Source organism: Leptosomus discolor, chromosome 15, assembly GCF_034619465.1.
Source record: "Leptosomus discolor isolate bLepDis1 chromosome 15, bLepDis1.hap2, whole genome shotgun sequence".
NCBI classification, from domain to species: domain Eukaryota; kingdom Metazoa; phylum Chordata; class Aves; order Leptosomiformes; family Leptosomidae; genus Leptosomus; species Leptosomus discolor.
In genome coordinates this window covers 17,785,801-17,809,662 of record NC_141405.1, presented here as the reverse complement: position 1 = coordinate 17,809,662, position 23,862 = coordinate 17,785,801, and the positions used below count along the sequence as shown (strand labels likewise).

Sequence of the window (23,862 nt, the reverse complement as noted above, 5' to 3'; positions counted from 1 at the left end):
TGACCGTGCCTGGGCTGTTTGGGCTCAGGGATTTTCCCTCTTGCTACATGCTACAGCAATGCCTTCACTGCTGAGCACTGGAGGTGAGCTGGGGGAAGTTACCAACTGGGAGTACCTTGTGAGAGAAGACCTTTGTTCTGAGCTGGGAGACAAGATTCTGTTTGAGTTAAACAGAAGTAGTTGGATGGCAAGAAGCTGGGATACTTTCAGTGCTTTTGCACTCCTGAAGGAGTGGTACAAAAGCAGTTATGCCATCCAACCCGGAGCGTCTCTAGGCTGAGTTATGCAACGGCTTGGTGTATCTGGCACAGGAGGGAGCCGCGAAGCACTTAGCTCAGCACTCTCAGCTGAAGAATTAAACCTCACATTATATTTACTGTCAGATAAATAAGGTTCATTCCGGTACAGAAGGCGCTCATTTGCCCTAAGTTTGCCCTCAAGGCATCTGAGTCTTCACCTGGCCACTCCTTTCTACATTCAGTGGAAAAGAAACAACCATCTTCATTTCAAGGTAGCTTAGATGAAATCATCTCCAAGGTTGTCTTCTTCCCTCCACCAGGAGCCCCTGTGACCTGTTCAGACTTAGAGTTCTGAATATGGCTGTCAGAGGAGGTTCTTGGATGTGAGAGTCTCTGGAGGTGACAGAGGCAGCTCTCAACCTTCATCTGATGACTCATGCACCATGGGGAATTGATGGCTGCCAGTTGTTCTGAGGACACCTGGTTAGGAAAACTTTATTCATTTAACTTTCCTGAGTTGGCTAGAATAAACATAACTGAAATGCTCCCCACCCTGATTTGCCATTGAATCCAGGCTACTTCAGACTTTTCCTACAAGGGGTATGTTTAAAGTTGGTGCTATGAAGGAAGTGCTTGACTGTTCACTCACATGAGCATGGTGGGTGGAGGCACTGCTAAATGTGGTGGTGTGATGGAAGAGGATGCAGCAGTGATGGCTATGATGGAAGGAAAGCTGAGAGCTTGGACTTGGTTGTGATGTTAGCCTGCTTGGAGTCTTTGGACAAGTCATGTCTCCACCTGTGCTTCAGTTTGACAACTAGTAAATGGTGATAATACTTATTTTCTCATCTGGGCTTTGAGAGGTTCCTTATAAATATTTTTTAAGTGCTCTGTTTATAATTGTAAGTAAATAAATGGGCATAAGGAATTGACAGTCTAATGGTGCACGTTGTTCTGTTTCACAGACTTAAATGTAGTCATTTATCATTTCTGCTTGTGTTCAGAAGCAAAGCAGTTAGGAACAACAACTTCAAAAACTCGCATCTCAAACTGAGCCCCAATTAAGAAAGAAAAGTCAGTACTTAAGAGGCAAATCCTGCTGACATTAGGAAAGACTGGGAAAAGCTCTTGTAGGTACTTTGTATGCCCAGAGATGTAGTTGAAGTTTGTAGAAGGGCTGAATTGTCTAGATCCTTTCTTAAATCAATTTGAGAAGGGGCATCATGCTCAGATACTCAAAAGCATTTGGGATCATATCACCCATTCCTTTTCCTGTGACATCTCTAGTAGGCTACCTTTGAGGACCTTCTGGGAATACCCCTAGCTGTCTTTTCTCATCTTCCCATCCCCCCTTGTCCTGATCAGCGGTTGTCCTTGACCTTGTCCTTGTTTCCAACTCAGCAGGCAACTGCTAGCGCACATTTCTGATAAACCCATTGCTTGTGTAATGGTGGAAATCCTTGAGCATTAACTGCCTCCTGCCTCATCGCCTAAACTCTGAGCCCAGTGATGGCCCTTCCACAGCACCCCTCGCTACTTCCTCTACCAAAGCTGTCGCTGTTTCATTGGGACCAGCAGACTAACTCTTCTGTGAAGGGAGTTGACCCAAGCAGTGTTTTCAGTATCCTGTTCACTCACTCACTCATCTGCAATAACCCATACACAGCACAAGCCCTTGATCCAAGCACAGAGTTAAGCATGTTGATTCTGAACACAGTGTCTCCTAGAAGACAGAGATCAACACCAGGGCTCAGAAGACATGTCTGTTCTTTCTGGCTTGATTCCATGATGGCTAGTTGACTTTGGGGAACCGCTTCATACCTTCTCCGGACTCAGTTTCCCCATAAATTGTGGATGTTGATTCTCTCCATCATTAAGTACTTGCAAAATACTAAAAATCTCACTTAAAAGCAAAGGAGGCTTGTTCTGGAGGGAAAGTCAATACTGCTTTAAAAATGCTGTTGGAATAATGGGGATGCTGGTCCTGAGTGATTATCCCAGATTCATTCATTGATTATTAGATGATTATATTTTCATGCTTCCCTGAATTTCTGGACTTGGACTGCTCTGCAGTTGACCCTTGAAGATGGCTCCATCGTTTATTGTGAGAGCTTGTACTGACAAGTAATGGGTGATCGTGGCACAGCCATGCATTGACACACACTGTAACAGAGATGCTTTCTAGCAGTGGGATCCTACAAGGATCCTAAAGCAGAGAGCCCTAAGGATCCACGAGTGTAGGAGGTGGTTTTCACAAAGTAACTTGCTACCGGGCCTGCTGTGTATTTTAATTGCTAATGTGAATGTGCAGTGTGTATCTCAATGGAGAAGTGGTGGCACACTCAAGATCTCAAGTTTAACAGGCCGAATGTAACACTGATGTCTCTTATGCATTTCATGCTTGACATTAGTTGCTCCAACAGGGTTTAGAGGTGTAAGCAGAGCAGTCCAGATCAGTCTGGAAATGCCTGAGCAGAAACAAAGGTCTACAACCAAGCTTAAAAGACAAGGGTGATGTTATAAATAGAATTTTAGTGAATAAGAAAGAGGAAAACAAGTGTAAATTAAAAGGCTACTGAGAAGAGAAAGGACTGAGAAAGCTTCCTGGAGGTGTTTTCATGTATGCTGGTGCTGAATGAAGAGGCTGGAGAGAACTGACAGATGAATGTCTTCTAGCAAAATAACAAAATACTAGTAAATCAGTATGCGTAGACAACTGGAGGATTATAGCACTTCAGGGGTGTTTAAAGGAGGCAAAGACTAGGAGGTGTCCTGCTGGGCTGTGAAGGGGCAATGTGCTGAGCCTTATTGTGCTGATGCTAAGAATGGGTATTAACATCTGCAAATTGTTCAAGGGCAGGCACCCTACAGCTGCTGGCTTATCTTGAGGTATCATAGGTGCTCTTCCTCCAGAGATCTAAAAGCATTTTTAGGAGGAGTAACATGACACAGCTATTCTTTGCCTCTCTCTTGTCCTTCCTGAGCTGCAGCTGTAGAGTGTGGACACAGAAGGGATCATATCCACTAAGCCAAGTGGGAACACGGGATTTCAGCACCAGATTTATGCTCTGAGATCCCTTCAGGTCTCAGAGGAGTTGTTGTTCTACACCCACACTGTAATAAGTCCAAGTTCATGAGTTGCTGGGAGCAACAGCACAACTTAGCTTTCACTTCAGGCAAGCAAGCTCTTCACTGCCAGCTCTCTCTCCATGCAGTGGAGTCCGTTTCTCTCTGGCCTCTTGGGATCTCCCCCCTTTGCAGTGCAGCTGGATATGCCAGTCTGCCCCATGTGATACCAAATTCATTAAGAGTGGTATCACAATTTAAAACTTAGTGCAGCGTTAGATTAACCTTCTGTGGGATTTACTTGAGGACAACATGTGGCACAGCTCTACAGTCTAAGCCAGGCTCCATTTTTATGACTGACCCTTTTCTGGACCACTGTGCCCAGCCAGCAGGCAATGCTGGCCAGAGATTGCACCCCTATAGTTCTTCAGGTACTGTGCTTTTCGCTGTTCGCTCCTCTGACCACACACGACCAGCCGCAATGGCGACAGCGCCAGGTAATTTCTGTCTCCTAGATGGCCATGGTCCACAAACCCAGACCATCCCACCACCCCTGCATCCTTCTGTTCAGCTTCATGGACAGCTGAAAAAAAATGCCCCAGTACCTGCCTATTTTACATTAGCATGGGAATGCTTTACTGCCCATGCTCTCAGGAGATGTCACGGAGCTAAATTGCACAAGACAGCCACTGATGGATTATGGCACCCAAAATTAACAAGAGGGATATTTATATTTTCACTGCCGAAGCCTTGGAATGAGTCCCTTTTTGTTTGGCAGCACTCCCCCTGAACTGCATTAGAAAGCTCCTGAAGGCTAAGGCAGATGCTTGCAGAAAGTTAGTGCTGGCTTTGTTTACTAGGTAGTTACCCTCACAGAGAGGAATTCAGCCAGTTGCTTTGATCTTAAAGGTGACACCATTATTTTTCTGCCTTTCTTGAGTGAAAGTGAGCTCAGCTTTGGCCTCTTTTTCAAGAAGTTTTGTTTGAGGACAACAGTTTTCTTGGGCTGAGTCACTCTGAGCCTGTCTTTTTGTAGTCCTGGGCCAAATTTGCATATGATTTTCATTGTTTCCTGTCAGGAAAAACTCTGTCAGAGTTCCTTCATGGCAAACTCTTAACCAGAAAGTACGCGATGGGTCAGTAAAATCATCTCAATGCCATACGTGGAAGGATGCCAAGGTCAGCCTGTAAAGTGGGGGCTGCTTTAACAGCCCTCCAAGTCAGGCTCTGTTCAGCAGCTCCGTCTGTGCAATGCACTCTGCCCCTGGGCAGGCTGTATCTGCAGGGATGTGACAGACGTGAGTTGGTCCCTTCTGAACCAGGCTGGGACATACAACTGCCACCATTGAACCACCTCTTCAGATTTAGCCTGTTCTTTGTAAGGAGTGTGTTATCTTTCTCTCGCACTGCTTGAAACAAGAGCTCAGCAGGTGTTTTAATGTTAACAAGAGACTAGAAGCAAGAGTGGTTTTAACCAATGAATCTGCAGCTGATGTCAGAACCTCTCCCGAAACACAGGGGGGCAGGACGATGAGTAGCAGAAGCCACACAGAGACCTGGTACATCACCTGGAGGACCCTGTGCCCAGATGGGCAGGACAAAGCTTTGTCCCGCAGTGCTGGCATTCACTCTGCCTCCCTGACAGTCCGCTGGCAGTCAGCAAGCTGGCCTTCATGGCAGATAGCATGTCACGTTGCTTTTTGGACTATTTTCTGTTTGGCTGAATTGCTAATGCCATAGTAATTACTTACGAAAATTCCTTAATCAAAATCACATTTATGGAGGTAATGAGCAAATAGGTCAAGGAGAGCAACGTGCCTTATAAGCAGGAGCCGCTTCCCTGAGCATCTGCAGAGCTGGCTGCCTTGAAGGACCATCAGGAAAGCCTGGGGGGCACAGAGCTGTGGTCCAAGGAATGTTTGAAGTGCAGACAGTCTAACCAAGACTGTCCTTTCGGGTGCTGTATGCACTGGGGATGCTGCAATACACGTCTCCTAGGAGGATTCTGCCCAGTGTAGCCCTGATTCATGCAAAGCTCCTTGTTGCTCAATCTTCCCAAAGCATATCGCTTTTAAGGAGATGCCCTTAGTCTCTGAATGGATCTGACCGTCCTCTTCAGTACCCAGAGGCCTTAGAGAAAACCTGACTGATAGAAGCTGTCCTGGGTTCTTGGAAGGGTGAGATCAGTCAGAGACTCGGATAGTCCAAAGCACTGCAAGCACAGAATAGGTTTTCTACAACACTTCATCTTTTAAACAACTAAATACAAAGATGAAGTAGGTACAACTGAGACCTAAACCCCCAGCTAGCTCCCCGGCTAGCCTGCTGGCCTCCCTCTTGCTGATGTTGGAAATCTTTTCACTAGATTATTATCTTCATACAGTTAAGTCCCCACTGTCAGTCTCAGATTTGAAAGTTCAGAATAATTCCACATCATATACAACATTCTGTCACCTCGCTGTACATATATTATGGATCATTCAAAAATACACTGACCAGCACATGTCCCAAAGCAAATCTTCTAGGACTCTAATCATTCCCAGTGCAAAATCTGACCATTTGTTCTCATCCATTGCTTTCTGCCATTTAATCTGTTATTAATATTGAGAAGATCTTTCCTCTTATCCCACGGTTTTCTCAAGCACTAGTGATGAAAGACCTTGCTGACAATCTCCAAAGAAAAATGACTACAGTGCCTTGACAGAATCACTTCCATCCACATGTCAGTCCATTCCTTCATGGAGTGCTAGCAGACTCATAATGCATGCCTTCCTTTCACGAAAGCCATCTTGACTCTTCTTCTTCATTTCATTGTAATCCTTCGTAGTGCACCTGCTCTATCATCTCGTCTTTCACATTCCCAGCATCATCTCTAGAGCCTTTCTAAAGATGAGCGTTGCCACCTTCCAGTCACCCAGCACAAAGGCTGATTAAAAGGTTAGCTTGAACTCAGAGTAACTCAGCAGCTCTCCTTTAAAATCCCTTGAGTGAATATTGTCTAGTCCAGATTACTTTTTAGCATTTCATTGGTAAGGCTTTATACAAAATTTCACTGATTCTTCAGTTTCAGGGAGATCATCAGAAACAGCCCTTACACTGCATGTGAGAATCTTCTGTCCTTCCCCACTACAGAGATTAACAGTGTGAAGAATAAAATGTCACTGGTTTTGTCTTCCTTGAGTACCCTCATATTTTGAAGATAACACTTTGCCATAATTTTCTAGCAATCTCTGCCTAAAACTTTTCCCTTCTTTAGATCAAGATACGAGATTACACAAGAAAAAAAAAATTCTGTTGCAAAATCTCCTTTCATCTAGCACAGGGGAGATTCCTGAAGCACATATAACACTTGTCTGGGAGAAAGCTCCCGTAAGCTTAGCTTTGCCCCCCAAACTAAAGGCAATCCAAGATTTGAGCCTCTGTAACTGTGATAGTAGGAAGGAATTTGTTTTTACAAAACTCTATTTCTTTAGCTATAATAAAGGAAGTGACATAATCCACCAACAGAAAACCAGGAGCAAAAGCTGAAAGAATCCCTAAATGTATCAAACCTATCAAAGCCAGACATTTGATCGCACATACTTCCCCCTGGGAGGGGAGAAAAATAGATGCAAGCCCAAACTGAATATAGCTGTGGTCTTCAATACATTGCTGGAAAGCACATGGACATTGCCTTGAGAGGAAGACCTGCCCTCCCTTCCCACTTCATCCTTCTCTTGGGGAGGACACACCTCCTCCAAAGTCATGGCAATGGATGGACTTTGCCTTGGGCCTCCTTCCACCCTAAGCTAAGCCAACATCCCTGTCAGGCACTGACATGCCAATAAATACCAAAGGTGCCAAGACATCAGTGCTAGTGTGAAAGGAGCCACCCTTTGAGTGCAAGCAGTCTCCCGGCTGCATGGAAAGCCCAAAAGGTGTGATCCTGGCCATAGCGTCATGCCGGTGCCACAGTGCTCTGAGACTCTGTCATGCAGCAGGGTGTCACTAGAGACCCCAGTACACGCTGTGGGGGATGGGATGGGGGGGAATCTGAGAGGGCTCGTGGGAGGTTAGTGCTTATGCCAGCCACCATCTCCTGATTTCTTGCCATGGATGCCCCCACCAGCAGGACAGAGGAATTTTTGTTAATTGAAAGTGCCTCAGAAAAGCCTGAGTCCCTGATTTATAAAGGGCAGTGCAATTAGCCTCATAAACAATTCAAGAACGTAAATCAGGAAAGGGCTGGCTGGCAGCAGACAGTGAAACATTAATGATCTTACAGCTGCTCAAAGGTAAATATTTCATTAGCGCCACCAAGTATCATTCTGACTATTACGTTAAACTGATGTTCACAGGTGTCACCCTGCAACTTAATGCAACGCCGGGACCATGTCTGTGCCAGCAGAATTAAATCCCCACCCAAGCAACTGGGCAGTTGAGGTCTGTCACCTCCTAAAGAAGTGCATATACCTGTCAGCCTGGACAAACATGGATGTGTGTGCATGGTGTGGCAGCAGAAAGGTGAGAGCAGGAGTTCAAAAAGCAACATTTGTACTTCTGTGAAGAAACCAGCGCTTCCCAAGCTGCCACGGGACCTCCCTGTGGGCCAAGGGCAGGGAAACAGCTCTTGACATTGAACTCATGAACACTAAATAAATCCAAGCAGGCAAGGACTAAATGTCTCAAGGTCATTGGGTTCTCCTACATAGAAGGAACTAGATCTACAGTGCAGAACCCTTGCTCTCCTGGCTGCTAATTTGCATAATTCAAAAGGAGGAGAGCCCTGATAATTTTCTCTGTTGCTTACTCCTCCAGATCAGATATGCTGATAACTGGTACTGGTGTTCATCACTAAAACTGCCAAGTGCTCAGCGTGGTGCTCAACCCCACGAGATCCAGGCTGAAGATTCTGAGGATCCTGCACAAAATGTTGATTTTTTTTGGATTGCATCCGTCCAAACTATAGACAGAGAGCCAGACAGGAGAGCTGACACAATAGCACATAAGGAAGTGGCACAAAAGGAGGATGAAGAGGCACATGGAAGAAACTTGATCAGATAAGCATTACTAGAAGTGTGACAGGGCTGAAAAGCCATGGGGTATAGTTAGGAGTGACTAACATGGTTCTGCCAGGACTCTCAGCTAGAAGAAAGCAAAATTTGAATTTTGGTATGGGATGGACACTGCAGGGGTATTGGGGAGTCTGCAGCAGTTACACTACTGGGAAATGAAGCACAAAATGCTATGTGCTCTTCAGCTGAGGGAAAGAGAAGGGCATAAGTGGCACTGAGTGCCAGGTGGGGAGGAAAAGTTCAGTTTGACAACTTGGATAGAACAAAATTAAATCAATAAAAAATGCTAGTCCGGATTTACCAAAAAAAGTCTGCTCAAAATCCATCAGCAAAATAGTTACGGAGAAGGTGTTAGAAAGGTTACCATAGGACCTGAAGCTTGCTACAAACCCGCACAGTGGGACACAGGTTTCAACAGAAAGCTTTGTAATGTTCTCAGCCAGATACCACTGAGAAAGTGCGTCATTGTGGGAGAGTTTAACTTCCACCTCCAGACCAAAGAAATAATACCACTGCTAACTGGAAAGCCCTGTTATTTCTGCATGCAACAGCTGACACGTCTCTCCATCAGTCCGGAGCCCTATCAGAGGTTGTGCTGCCTGGGACTAAGGCTTATTGCGTAATGCAGACCTTCTAAAACCAGATAGAATTTAGGTGTAACTTGAATTCAGAGGACAAAAAGAAAGCTAAACTAAGGAGACAGCCTTGACATCAATGGACTAAAGGGCTCAGAATTCAAATGCTGGAAAACTTGGAATTTCCTCAAATCTTGAGACTAAAGCTATCAAACCAAACCCAGCTGAAGATCTTGGCTCTGACAAATATACCATGATATTCTCCAAAATCAAGGTTTATCCCTATTTTAGATGTGTGAGTCTTTGCCTCATAAAAATGTTCAGGACCCTTGGAGTATCGACTGCTCTTTGGTTCAGAAGTTGAAACTCTATTTGTAGAAGACTCTTGAGGAATGCTTTGCTGCTGCCTTTCCCTGTATCTCCAGACAGAAACAGTGGAGAATTTCACAGGCTGGCTCGGCGCAGACAAGCCCCACCAGCCATGCCAGGGGACAGAGAGCTGCAGGACTTAGTCTGAGGGGCAACTACCTGCCCTCCCCAGCCATGGGGACACAGCGCTGTTTTTCTTTTTTGTCAGTCAAGAATTGCCCTGCTCAGACGGGAATGATCCAGCTTCAGCACCTGCCACGTATCTGTGGGCAAAGCCTCACAGGGTCCGCAGGCTGTCTGCAGAGAGTACGAGAGCTGGTGTTGGCTCTTCAGGGCTGGCACAAGGCACTGCCCTGGGTTACAGACATTCTCCTGAAGGACAGGGCGATCTTCCATGTGATCTCACAGATGTCCAGTGATAGCCATAGTGCTGTACTGTCACTCTCTTGCATGTCAGAATGTCACAGCAATGCATGACAACTTGTCTAACCCCTCACCGCATAACCTCTCCCATCCATAAGTCATGAGAACAGCAAGCGTTGCTCAGAGCCCATACTTATCTGCCTGAATCCTCTGATGGACAAGGCCACTCAGAACCATGTTAGGCAAGTGGGGAGTGGAGACAAGTGGATAGGTAAGTGGAGTCATTAGTCCAGCTCCTAGTGCTGCCCTCTGCCACAGCGGTGTAACTAAGGACGAAAAAGGACAGTAAAGTAGCTGTAACAGGAAGGCTCCTCTTCCACCTTAGCTCCTCCAGCCATGTCACACCTGGTCCTCTAGGGTCATTCCTGTACCTCTTAGATGCCCACACACAGCAAGTAGCCTCAGAAGAGAGAGGACATCAGCTAACTCTGTGCTGCATGGTTGTGCCAGTGCCAGGCACTGAAGTGATGCAATGAGGGCAGTCAGAAACCTGGAAACTTGGGAGGAGACTGAGATCCACAGTGACCCACCCCAAGGCAGCAGTGGGATGCCCCAGAGGTGGAGGTAGTTGGAGTTATCTGACTGTAGCCTGCGCATCAAGAGCCCTTTCAGCTTTCCCTCCCCTGACTTCAGTGGTTCCTGATCACTGAATATATTATTATATAGTAGAAAAACTTGTTCTGCTGAGCTGTGCAACCTGGACGCCAAACTCACCATCTGTGATCTCAGGCAGCCTGCAGCACTACAGTTTTCTTAATGCTGCACTTAACCTACAACATGGACACATCTTCACACCTTTCTTGCATCCTCCAGTCATCACAAAAGCTAATTCCTTGCAGGGTTCCCCAAAGACTCTTCCTATAAGGGCCATAGCTCAAGAAAGATGCGATGTATAGGTACCTGAATTTTTAGTGCAGGCTGCCTGTATGAACGGTACAGGGGTCTGGCACGTGGCCCCAGGAACGACTGGGATTTCAGGTCCCTCTGGTAAGCATGATGTAAGTCAGTGTAACTGCACCCAAACTGTGGAGCTTGCTGAGAAATGCTTTCTTGGTAGCTAAAGCTCTGGATCCAGGGAGGAGAGCTATGAAATGAAAGAAAGTGCCACAGAGGCTGCATCACTGCAGCTGGGACACATTGTGTAGAAAGCCACAGATTTGAGAATTAGTATTTATCTTACTGCCTTTTCAGAAGGTCATTCCAAGCATTGGAGCATTGCTCCGTGACTGGCAGCAATTGAACATCTTGCGTGGGGGTTGTTTTAGAGAGCAACAGTTATCCACAGAAGTGATTTAACACTAGAAGATAGAGGTGTTGGCACAGCTGACAAAGCAGGGACAGATTTGGGGAGAGAGCTGCAAAAGGCCATCCACATATATTAGAATTATTTTCCTGAGAAAGATTCGATGAGATGTGAACTACATTATTTGCTAATGTTGCAGTACAGAGCCCTGTCCAAAGCCCAGGAGAGTCAGAAGGAATCTTTCCATTAACTCCTTTGATTGTAAGTGAGATTGTGACAGATGTACTCCCTCTTCCTTCCTCCTCAAATATTTTAAATCAAACAAAAAGAGTAGTTAGATTTGTCCTTTTATGGAGGAGGCCATCGTTCCTTCTTAGGCATGCTCATATAAATAGCCACATGGGAGTTTTTTCAGGTACCTGCAACAAGTACGATGGTCTGAGGGTAACAAAGCTTCAGAGAAGAGGAAGTGAGAGAATACCCACTAAATTCCCAAGCTACACACACATACCTGTTGTGGCAAAAGGAACAGGGAGTGCACCAATGATAAAAGCTGTTTGCAGCCAACAATAAAAGCTGTCTTCAGATCTCCAACATGAGCCAAACCTTCCTGGAGTCTTTCAATCTAGAAAAAACCTCTCACTGAAAGCCACCAGAAAACACCCTTGGCATATCCCAGAAAATGGGAATACCTTGGAGATATGAGTGTTGTGAAGGAGAAGCCAAGCTGCCTCATGCAGACAAACACTGCTGAAAGAAATGGGAAGGCAGCCCTGCAGGGTCTTGCTCAACCCTTTGCTCTGGCTGAGCAGAGCTTGAGACAAGACAAGAAGAGGCAACTGGCTAAGCCTTTTGCAATTTAGATGCCTAAACCAGAACGCTGATCAGCTATGTTTCCAGAGACTTCAGCAATATCTTCTCCTGGTAAATGCTCTCACTTCCCTTAGCCAGGGTCTTGCAAGGTGTCTGAAAGACACACATCTGGATGTCAGATGAACTGTTCTTTACATACTCAAGGGCTGATTCATGAGAACTTAGCCACGACTTCCCCAGTATGACCTTTATTCTCGCATGTCTGGTAGTATTCTATGACAAGGTTGCAAGTGTAACTTCTAGTTTTGCAGAGCCTGTGTGCCACTGGTCTTCATGGAGGCTGTGGCCAGTGGTCAGCTGTGGAGTTTACTGCTCCTGGTGATAACGCCGGGAATAAAGTAGTGAACCTTTCTGCGCAATTCTGAAATCAGCCAAGTCAACCGGGAAGCAAAGAAAGGAAGCTGATAGTGATGAAAGCAAAGTGTAGATTGAGTTGCAATATTTAGGCAACAAGAGGGGAAGGAAAGTTTACTGATTATGACATATTCTTAATGGAGTATTGCTTCCAGCTCCTTACCTCTGTTTACACTTCTATAGAGTGTGATAGGAGCAGTAATCACAAAATGGGACAAGCTCAACACATAGAATGTCCTTATAAAGATTTCATTCTTCACAGTGTCAAAAGCAACTCGTTGCATTTCTGGAGGCCAATTTAATTGTTGTCAATACCAGTTGCAAATTGGCTTTAACATTTTAAATTGATGTTTTCTGTAAACTGCTCTGATTAATGGAAGAAAACATTGTGTTTCTGACTTTCATCTGAAGATCTAATGCATTTTACAAACAATAATTGATCTAGCAAGACACATAGAGGCAAACAGAGAGAAGCAAACTTGCTACAGAAATAATTTTACCCATCCACAGCACCCAGTAGAGCTGCAGGATGGTACAGGACAGAACAACTGGTTAGATAGTGGGTTTAGTTGGTTTTTTCCCCCAAGCAAACTCCTGAGCATCTTAAAACTAAAATACCTTAACTGCAGGCAGAATTCTTTGATTGCAAATTGCCACCACGGTGTCAAATTTGAGTTCTGGAAAAATCCCAAACCTGCTGGCCTGAACCGCAGTCCAGTTCATCTCAAAGTGCATGTAGCCTTGAAGGTGCTGACAGTCAATCCCAGTTGGACACCACGTTTTCAGAGCACATAAGCACAGGCTTTCTTGCATGCCTGCTCACAGGCAACCTCTAAAAATCCTACTCAAGCCTACAGTTACACGGGGACAGCTCAGTGGTTACAAATTCAGCACTGCCTGAACTGGTTAATCCCTCTCAGCCCTGCTCCTGATTACCCTCATACATTTCATCGTACGACCTAGCTGGTTTTGCTAGGTTAATGAGTTAAACCAGCTGATGGAAGAGTGTGACAGCACCAGAGTCAGCGTAGATGTCAGTGGCCATGGCAGAGGATGTGAGAAGAGGACTGAGATCTCTGCCTCAACGGCAGAAGAGCCATTAGGCTGACTCAACTGCTGGTGAAACTGGAGTTTGAGAGGAAGAATGGGCAAGCTTGCAGAGTCAAATCAAGACACAGGTCAGGGCTCAAACCAAAACCTAGCCAGGGGCATGACTCCCCTTGCCTACTGCATCCTTAAGCCCCAGGAGACCTTCTGCCCTCCCACTGCTGGGCCTGGGGCTGAGTTTTATGTTGTGCCCCTGCCAAGCCCCTAGTCCTGTTTCCCAGGTGCTCCCAGAGGACCTGAGCCTGAGCAGCTGGCGAGCGCTGAGATGGCATGGCAACAACTTCAGCTCGGACACCCAGTGCTCTCAAGGGAAAGGAGTATCTCCCAGTCCTGCCCTTTCTCACGGCACTCAAAATTCTCCAGAATACCTGTGCCAGATACCGGCTCCCATGGCCCTCTGCTCCCAATCCTTTCCCAGATCTGAAGGGGGAGGACAGAGCAGAGGGTGAGGGAAAGCACCTGGCTTAAACATGGTTCCTTCCTGTCACCCACGATGCAGACTTTGCAGCATGACCAACACGGGACGAGCACATGAACTGGCCTCCCCTGTCAGGTGTTCCTCCAAAAACCCCTTCCATCTCTGCTTTTACATGTTTTGAGAACAGTATTTCTTTGCCATTCCCAATCCAGCAGTACAGATTGAGGTATCGGGAAAGCATCCGAATGTATCGGGTTGGACCTCCTGCACACACAAAGTCTCCATCGTCCGTAACTCCGTCTCACTCTCCCAGTCAGCCTTACTGTGACTCTTCTGCATCTGTCAGTCCCACTTCCTGGGACCCACAATTCCATCAACCCCAGGATTTGCTCTTAAACCCGGCAGTTGTTACAAATATCAAAGCCTGGTTTTGGGAAGGAGGCCCATGTGTTCCCATTCCTTTGTATATCAGCAAGCAGGCAGCATGGGGCACGGCGAGCTGATGCTGCCGCATGGCGCGATCCAGGGCATCGCTCAGCGTGTTGCAGCAAATGCCCACAGCCACTCTGTCCTCTGCAACGTACGGGTCCCTGGCTTGTTACACACCTGCATCAGAATCCTAGACTTTTTCCACATTAATGCCTCTTCTCCACTGGCACACAGTGCCAGAAAAGCCCACTGCAATTAATTTCCTCGTTCTCCGTGTGTTTTGTTATATTGTTTTCAGTAGGATGAGTTTCGCTGTGAGGCTTTGTTTCAAAGTACATCTATATGCTTAATCCTCTCTCCTGCTCACAACTTGCGTTAGTCTTTCTTTTAAAAAAATGCTGTTACCATAGTAACTTACAGTTTCTAGATATCGCAGTGGATGATAAGCACTGCTGTGCCTGGCCTTGTGGCTCTGGGACTGCACTCTGTCGAATGAATGCTAAATTCCACCAAAACACTTTTAGCATGCACCTGCTATTTATCCGGATGTTGCTACTCTGTTGTGGCTATGTGGGTCATGTGAGTATCAAGACATCATACTTACACGTGTGTGTATACACACACACACTCCATCTACCCATTTCTGCTCCTCAACAGTCAGAATTTTTTTTTGTTTTATTTTTTCAAATTTGTCACTTGTTAGCTGTTTTGATGCATGAAACCCTGACATCATTCATGGGAGATATTTGGATGTGAGACACAAGAAACTGCTGCAAATGTTGTTGCTTTTTATTCTCCAGTAAATTCACTGGTAAATATATTTGCAGTGGGGATATTTTGTTATCTCATGTGTCTTGTTAGTGGGGCATAGTTTTCCCAAAGGTTCTTTTTCACAGATTACCCTAAAACTTTACAGCTCAGTAAAATGCTCGGGAGACAAGAATAAATCAATATCTAGAGGCAGAAGTAGGTGCAGCCCCAGTCTCACTGAGGAAAGGAGGAGGCTGCATGGGGATCACAGGCTGTGCTTGTGAGTATTAGCGGGCAGCATGCGTTAAACGTTTACGGCCGTGGGGATATTACCAAATATCCCCAGCACCAGGTCCTAACCTCCTGCAGCAAAGAAGAGGGAGGCTGGATATCCAAAACAGTAAAATCAAGAAAGGAGAAGCAAAGAGATACATAACAGCTCTTTGGAATCAGGGTAATTAAGCTCATTGCATTGAAGCTCATTCACCTGACTTTCCAACCCGTCTCTTCTCCTCTGTTTCTTGGATTACAAGTACTTGGGGACAAAGCCTTTGCTTTCCAATGCAAGTGTAAAAGCTCTCGCTTGCTGTTAGGGTACAGGATTGAAGGGGTCAGGTCTGTTCCCATGAGAAGATGCAGGAGGAAGCATCCCTGCACACTCAGAGAAGGATTAAAGCACACGCTGCAGAACACATCTCCTCTGCGAGGTGCCAACCAGAAGGGAAAGTGGTGGTTCCAGGGCAAAACTGCTCTCTCAGGACCTGGTCAAAGTGCATAAATTACTCAGGGGCAGACATTTACAAGGCTTTAAGGCATTTATTATGAAGTCAGGGGAAGATGGTAACCCACGGACTTTTCAAAGTAAGGCCCTTCCCTCTCTGTGCTCCGTTTCCCCATCTGTAAAATGGAGACTGGCCATGCAACAGAGGCTGGGAGTTAAAGGACATCAGCTGCTCTGCTACTAGGGATGAGTGAATACTTATGTCTAACACTGTACAGGCTAACTTAGGTCCTAAATAAGTACAGAACCTAGATCCTTCACACCGAAGAAGATAGCAGTTAGTGCCCTACCTTAGCTACATTGCACCAATTCCAGCAGCATCCACCTCTCCCCACTCTCTGCTGGACTGATCCTCCCTTTTGGCAATGGTATTTTGGATGCCAGGACACTTGAGTAACTTTTAACCTCAAAATGTTCTGTGACAATAAAATCTGACATTTTCTGGTGGCTCAGAAAACGAGCTAGTCCATTTGGGATTTTCCTGGAGGGAAAACTGTGGGAAGCATTGGGGCTTGCTGTAACAGGGGTGCACTTGGTGGAAAAAGCAGATGAGGTGGCATTGAATTGCCTTATCTTATACAGCTTCTAGAGGTTTCAAAGCTGGTCTTGTTTCTTTCTTTTCAAATGTCAGTGAACAGCAACAGGAGTACGGAGAAAATAAAAACCCTGTTCCTGGAACTCTCTGGGTGTTTTCCAAGTGGTTTCCCTAATTCTTCACCCACCTGCACCTTAACTAGTTTCTTACAACAGAGCACAGGGGCTGTAAAATGCTACTGCGGGGACTGGGGGATTATTTTACACCTGCTTTGTATTCCCCTGAACAGCTGTAAATGACAACACAAACTGTGAAGCAGCAGGGAATTTGAACGCCTTCAACATACATTTCTACAGTGAGCCTTGGTAAATTAATTCAAATAGTTGCTGGAGATTTTGGGGAGAAGCTAGAGAATTCAATGAATGAATAAAGGAAGCAATTTGAAGCAGAGACCAGCTGGAGACTTGGAGGAAAGGAGAGAGGGGAAAGAAAGAAGGATGGACAGGGAGAAGGCATACATATAACCTGGAGGAAGTCTGGGAAGCTGACCACCCCGCCTCACCCCGGTCTTTAGAAAAGGGCCTGAGTCCATGCTGAGCCAATAGCCCAGGGAGAGCAGGGCCAAGCACAGTGATGTCTTGCCCTATGCAATGATTAGGATGGAAGTACTCCCCATGCTGCTCTGCCTATATTTGGCAAGAGACATCAGCTACAATTTCCATAAAGATTAAAGGCCTCTCCTGCATTTGTTCCCATTCAGCACAAGCTCCGAATATGCCTCTGGGTGGTAGGCATGGCTGAAAACAGCACTTTGAATACGTACATCTCTGGAACATCCTGACTCAAAAGGCTTATTAAAAGACTTCCCCAGATACATCGGGCTAATCAGAGCACTAGTCTATGTTGTTTGCTGCATTCAAAGTGGTAATCCTGCCAATACGCTCTTCTTCACACCTGCAGGTACCCCCATCCCTAGCGCAGGTGAATAGCAGAAGATTTTTCACACTGGAAAATTATCTGAATTTGCACCTGCAGTCAACTCTTCATTGGCACATCTACAGCTGGTTTCAGACCAGAGTAATCTGTTGGTGAGGCAATTTGCTATTCTGATAACTAAGAGGCCAAAAGAATATCAAACTAGGCCAGAGCCTTTTCTCCAGCAAGTACAAAAAAAAGTCTTGTCATTGGTCTTACAGATTCCTGATCCTGGACGTAGTCAGAAGCAGTGTAATTCCAGCCACAGATTTTACTGGCTGCCTCATGCTCAAGTAGGTGACATCTGGGGACCCTTCACTGCTGAAAGCGTTGCACAGTGGCAGCAAGGACATCCTTGTCCTGAACATAATTGGAGAGATTCTCCTCCTACATAGCTTCCCGCATCAGTCTAATGATCCTGAGTATCCCCTCTTTCATAGGTTGGCAATACTATCAAGGTGAATCGTATGAAAAAGAGACAGTGTGGAAGAGACAGGATGAGACTGAGAGAATAAAGGATCAGTTCAGACCATGTGCTCTCCTGGAGCATCACAGATTTGTACCAGCTGTAAGTCTGGGCCATAAGCCCCCATGACCCATAAGAACGTACCTCAACCAAGCCCATGTCCCATCACTATGATAGTACAACACTGATTTACACCAGCTAAAGATCTCTTTCAAATTTTTACTTGGAGTGTTTTGTCTTTCGGTCAGTTTGGAAAAAAGTAATGGGATGGCTCCTTGTGTGACTGTTAGTCCTGACCTAGCTACCTCTCTATCACCAAGGCAGTCAGAAAACTCCCATCTGACAATTTGTCAGATTCAAGGGATTGAATCTTGCAGCTGCTTTGCTTAGACACAGTTTGGGAAAACCAAATCAACCCCTTGCATCTGACTTTCAGAAGGCCTTCAAATTTCCAAGGATGGTATTGGAAGTAATCATCTGAGCCAAGACTCTAGTCTTGATTTTTCCACTAATGCTAATGTCCATCAGCATCACTGTCACAGGAATGGCCTTCATCTTTTCTGACACATCAGTTGACTGTGGATGTTGCAGGAGGATTGCCTCTGGCTCAAATTCTGTCTCTTGTGCTAAATGCAGCACCTTCGTCTATCAGAGCATATTGCTCCTTATGTATGATGTTTTCCAAGCCCATAGGAACTATTAACCTTTCTCCCATCTATCCTCATTCTTGTCTATGTTTGCTGGCCATCCACTGAACAAATGAATGGCACTGACCTTCACAGCGGATGTCAGGATAGGTAACGTGGCCAAGGAGAAATGATGGGGGGGAATGTTGCTAAAGTTTTCCTTCCAACACCCCTAAAGGTGCTGCTGTGATAGAGGCATTAAAAATACCGATAGGTAGCTAGATGAGATTGATTTCCTGTAATCTCAGATTCATCATATTTTACCTGTTACTCACAATAGCAAACACTGAACTAACAAGAGGTCTGTGTGGGCTGGAGAAGCGCTCCTGTCTACAGAGAGTGCTGTAGCTCATACTAATTAGGTGGTGCACAGCTGGAGAGGTGTGCTCTGACCCAAGCAATCTGTAGGCACAGCCTTCAGCTTTTCTTACCTGCAAAGAGCCTACCACCACCGCCAAAACAGCAGCCCTGTATAAAACCAATGAACAGAAATGTCAGTGGAAGTGAGGGTGAACTGTGCCCTGCCATCCCAAAAGAGCGTGTGCTTGGTTCTCAGAGGAAAGCAAAAGTGGCAATAATCTCTGGAGAGATGCTCTTCAGACACTTGGGACGCTCAAGCTCGGCAGAATACAGTGCAGGAAATGTATTCTGCTTCTGATAAATACCTGGCTCCCACACCACCTAGGGAAGGTGCTCATTGTAAAGTAGTAGGCTGAAGCTGCCTTGAAACCAGCTGCCTTGTCTGAAGAATGACAATTGTCTCCATGTCTAGGACAGAGAGACCTACTTCTCTTTTTCCCTTAAAGAAGCATTAGTTAGACCTGGGTTCTTCTATCTCAGAGCTCAACAGAGAAGTACAGACTAAACCTAACACCAGGCCCTCCTGTCCCACTGCAGAGCTTAGAGAGTTCTGAAACCACCTGCTGTGAAGCGTCTGGCCAAATACACTGAGGACTGTGCCTTGATCTTGAATTCTCCTTCACGCAACTGCAACAGCTGGAAACAGTACCCACATCTTGGTGGGCTACCGGAGGAAGCTGTATGTTCCCATCCTGTGATCTGCTGTGACCATTTGAGGGCTGTCTGAGTGCTTGCAGGAAGAGTAGTATCTGGCACAGGGGAGATGGACTCCTCTCCATACTTGCCCGTGCTGCAACCACCCAGCAAGTTCAGTGCCGCAGGCATGACCTCAGCAGCACCTGCACATGCTGCTTTGTTTGGACTCTACTACCTCAGACACAGACCACCTCAATTTGTCATTGTCACCTACAATCATTTTGTTCCCTGACACAGAACAAGCCTAATGGAAAAATGAAGCTATGGTTTATTTCGCAAGACTTAAGGGCACCCTTCTAGTTATAAGTCTGGAAACAAAAGTTCCAAGCAAAACAAATATAAAACTCAATCTCAGTCTGTTTGTAACAACTCTAGTCCTTTCTGGTTGCTTAACCTCTCATACTCTGGAGTCCTGAGACAAACCACAGCCAGCAGACCTGATGCTTTTCAGATCCCAAAGCAAAACCCTACAGCCATGGTCTTCTCCAGCCAATTTGCAGCACCAGTGAGCAGTGCTTTGCCTAGATCCTGCTACTACATATTAGTGACTCTATTTTTTCCCCCAGCTGTCCACCATTCCCCTCTTTTTATTTCCTTCCTTCCCCTCCTCCCCAGAAAGCAAGTATTGATGGTGACCCCTCTTCTACTTCCATACCGTGGCTTACCAGCTTTATTCTAGTTTAACAGGCTATAACCCATTCTTGTTTTCCAACTTTTACTTCCCTCCCAACCTAAAAGATTATAGCATTGACTCTTACGATTTCCTGATTACTGCAATAATCTGAAGATCAGCTGAGTAACAGAGTATAGTTGCAATGGAGCATTGCCCTATTCTGCAAATGAAACAGTATAAAAACCCATTAACTGTATAGGTGTTTTATGAGCTCATGATCTTTCGTAAGTGATTAGCTTTCTGTCTCATATGATATATGAGGACATGTTAATAACAGACGTAACTTAGCCAGGAACAAGTTCTTTTGGGCAAGCTACAAGAGCAGGTTTTCCCTTGCCAGCTTTGGCAAGGGCTCGGTGTGACATTTGGTCCAACTGGCTGCCCCAAGGCAGAAGTGATCAATTACCCCTACAGCTGCCAATGGCTGTGGAAGGCTGTGCTGGAAGTGAAGTCCCTCTCCTTTGTAGATGACTTTGTGACAATCTTTTAGTGGTCTCCTGTTGCCTGTGGCTTGCCTGTTTCAGCCTTGAACTGTAACGGCTTTTCTCCTTAGAATCATAGAACAGTTTCAGTTGGAAGAGACCTTCGAGATCAAGTCCAACCTTTGTCCTAGCTCTATCCTTCACACGATATGGGCAAACATACAGACAAGCAGAGGCTGAATGAACAGACTGTCATCTTTAACAGCACGCCTTTTCCTTCTCAGCCATTTCGCCTGGCTCATCTTATGTTCCAGTCCTCAGCAAGGACCAAGTACAGTCCTTAACAGCTGCTGTCACTTTGTAGTGTGACATTTGTACTAGAAACCCACTCACAATACCTGTGCTCTGGTCTTTGCACCCTTGGATGCCTCCACTAACGTAGCAGTAAGTCTTAAAAGTCTTAAAAATGCCCATTGGAGCCATCAGCTACCAACAGACACCAAAGAAGAACACTGCAGTTAGCAATTCCCCTCACAAACCTTCCCATTTGCCTTTTCTCAGACTTGACAGTGCCTAAACGAGACACCTAATTCAGACTTCAAGTATTCAGCTAGTCTCTTCTGCTGCGAGCAAAGAATTTCTTCTGTATCTTTGTTCAGGAATTGCTTGCTCTAACTGACCAACGGGAGCCAACGGGAAGAGACGGGGTGTCTTCAGAAAGGGATTCATCTCACCGTACGGCTTGTGTCAGAGCTGCTCTCTGCTGGTGCCTATACCTGTTCACCAGTCAAAACCCCTTATTTCTTGTGTTTCTACCCTGGGGCAGAATCACATATCCTCTCAAGGGCCAGTCCCAAGCCCTAGATATGCCAAAGCACCTTCCTTTTCCAGACAGCTCACCTCATGTACTGTTCTGCAGACCAACATTTTATTTCAGAGGTATAACTCTCTGACATACAAAATTACAGGGTTCACTGGCCTCTGAGTGAAAATTGGAGAGCAAAGAAATCCTTCTTCATTCTCAGGGAAATTATTTTGTTCCCAGCAGCACGGGAAGCTTCCAGAGAACACAGTCACCTGGCCCTGTCTCCATAGGGTGATGCACATTGCAGCAAAACCCTTCCAATAGTCACCGCAACAAGGCAACGGAAACCAAACAGTCACTGCCCTTTGTCACGGGCCCTTTCCACAAAAAGCAGAGCACATCGAGCGCCACAGGTCATGGAGCAGTCTGAGCTCCCGCTAGCTTCTTTCAGAAGATTCCCCAGCGGGGACCATTAGCAAAAACCTCTGATTGCCAGGTGACACAGTTCACAAAATGCACCCAGAAACTTCTATGTGAAGCTGAACAGCTTGTGACTGAATGAGGGCACATCTTTGAGGCACGCATCCAGTTGCAAGTGAGAGATGGCGAGTGATGGCAAGTCTACCGCATCTCCCACTTAACAAAGGCGGTCAGCCACCATTGAGACATTGTTTTGACAATTATCAATATATGAAGCATTAAATAAATCAGAACGATATCTTTACCTAAGAGGCTGACATCCTTGTGCCACTGAGGAAATCAAGGCAAAAAGCAGTCAAATGATTTGTCCAAATTCACCCAGCCAACAGAAGTTGTAAAAAAAAATTGTGCGTCCCAATTGCCAGGCCAATGCTTCTCAGGAGCACCGCAGGCCAGTGTTTTTAAGCTCCTGGGATACTGTCTAGGTCACCTTCCACATTTTCCTCTTGTCACATGCCTATAGTTCACCTGAACGATTAAGGTGGCCCCAGTTTTGTGGAATTCTTTCTTCTCAGCTGCTGTGTGCAGAGAGCCTGATTATGCTTTATAGCATGCATGTTTTCTTGGAAATACACTTGCTCAATACAAGCATTTTTGTATAAGCTGAATTTATACCTCACTGACTCTGAATTTTTAAAATGCCCAGAGAGAACAGCCACTCCATTCAGCAAAAACCTCAAAGAATCATCACCACAGATCCTTGAATTCCTCTGCTCTATCTGATTGCCTTCTAAAACCATTTATTATCCTAATTTTAGGTTTACAAATCCACTATTGTAAGTGTGGTGTTCTGCTGACTTCTAACAATTGGTACAACCACCTCTGAAGAGAGAGAGCGAGAAAGCGGCACTTACCTGGGTTACTTTTGGAGGTGCGCACAGGGGTGTAATGGTTTTTGGAAGATGTCCTGACTGGGGTGTTTTCTTTGGGGGAGGTATCTATGGCCGAGATAGTCTCTCTTTCACAGTGTGCTATTGGGATTGGTCCCTGCTGCCTTAAGATGTCAGCCAGAGCCCTGGGGAGAGAGAAATAGGGGAAAAAAATGTATTTTCACACAGTAGCTAGAATGGCATTCTGTATTTTTACTCCCACAGTCACTAGGCGAGTTCAGCAGTAGTTGGAATTCTACCATAAACAGAAAAAAACCAATAATAACAGAAAAAAAAAAAAAGGCTTAAAAGCTCAGTTTCTTTTTGTGTGTCTGCTGCATGTATGTACAGGCTTGCCTGCCTATTGTTTAGTTTTTCATATGCTTCCACTAATTCACTTCACCCTAGGGTTAAGTTAGCTCTCCGTCATTTTCCTTGCTGTCAGTGACCGTGCAGATGAACTGTTCTCCAAAGCATAAAGCACTGCCTTCACAAAGAGTCACCACCGAACACACCAGAGCCCTAAGACTCAGGCACTGTCATCTTCCAAAGGTTACACCAAAACTGCCCTGCCCAAGCCAAAGATTCAATTGGATTAGGAGTCCGGTGCCCACACTCCTTAAACCTTTCTTTTTTCTGCAAGAAGCTCAATACACAGCAGTGGTGAAGTGGGCTTCTTAAAGGAGAACCAGCAGTCCAGAAGAAAAGGATTGAAAAACTTTCATGGATTAATGTCAACACGGTCATTAGCCTATCTTGAACTTTTTGTCCATTAGGGATTTCTTTAATGGTACTGAGGTCTCTCTGCTATTCCCCAAGAAAAAGAAATGTCACACAGTTCAGTTGCATGCAATGTTTTCCCCTTGGATGAGTGGATATTCAAAGATTTTTTTCCTCTCTGAATATCATGGACACAGTATAACAACTATAGCATGAAATGCACTGATTTTCTTAGTGCAGCCACAAGCCATTTCTTGAGCCATAGATAAAGGAGGAAGGGGGTGGCTTGTGTGGATTAGAAGGGATGGTGGCATTTTAAAGATGACAGAGTTTCAAAGGTTCTTTTCTTTTGGCAGAGGGAATATGCCTAATGTCACCTCAGGAACCAAGAAAGATGTGGGGAGAAGTTCCTTCATTGCATATTGATGAGAGTGATGCTGGTGTTGCTCATATCTACTAGCATGCCTTAAATGCCGTATTTCTGGTCTTTCATA

At 45.5% G+C, this 23,862-nt stretch overlaps 1 protein-coding gene across 1 annotated transcript in view; it reads right to left on the bottom strand.

The window, feature by feature from the left end:
• Positions 1-23,862, bottom strand: part of SHISA6 (shisa family member 6) — a 265,438-nt gene that overhangs the window by 226,338 nt on the left and 15,238 nt on the right. The window contains exon 2 of the mRNA XM_086473488.1: positions 22,634-22,794. Within this exon, the coding sequence (XP_086329614.1) occupies positions 22,634-22,794 (161 nt within the window). The remainder of the gene's footprint in view (positions 1-22,633; positions 22,795-23,862) is intronic.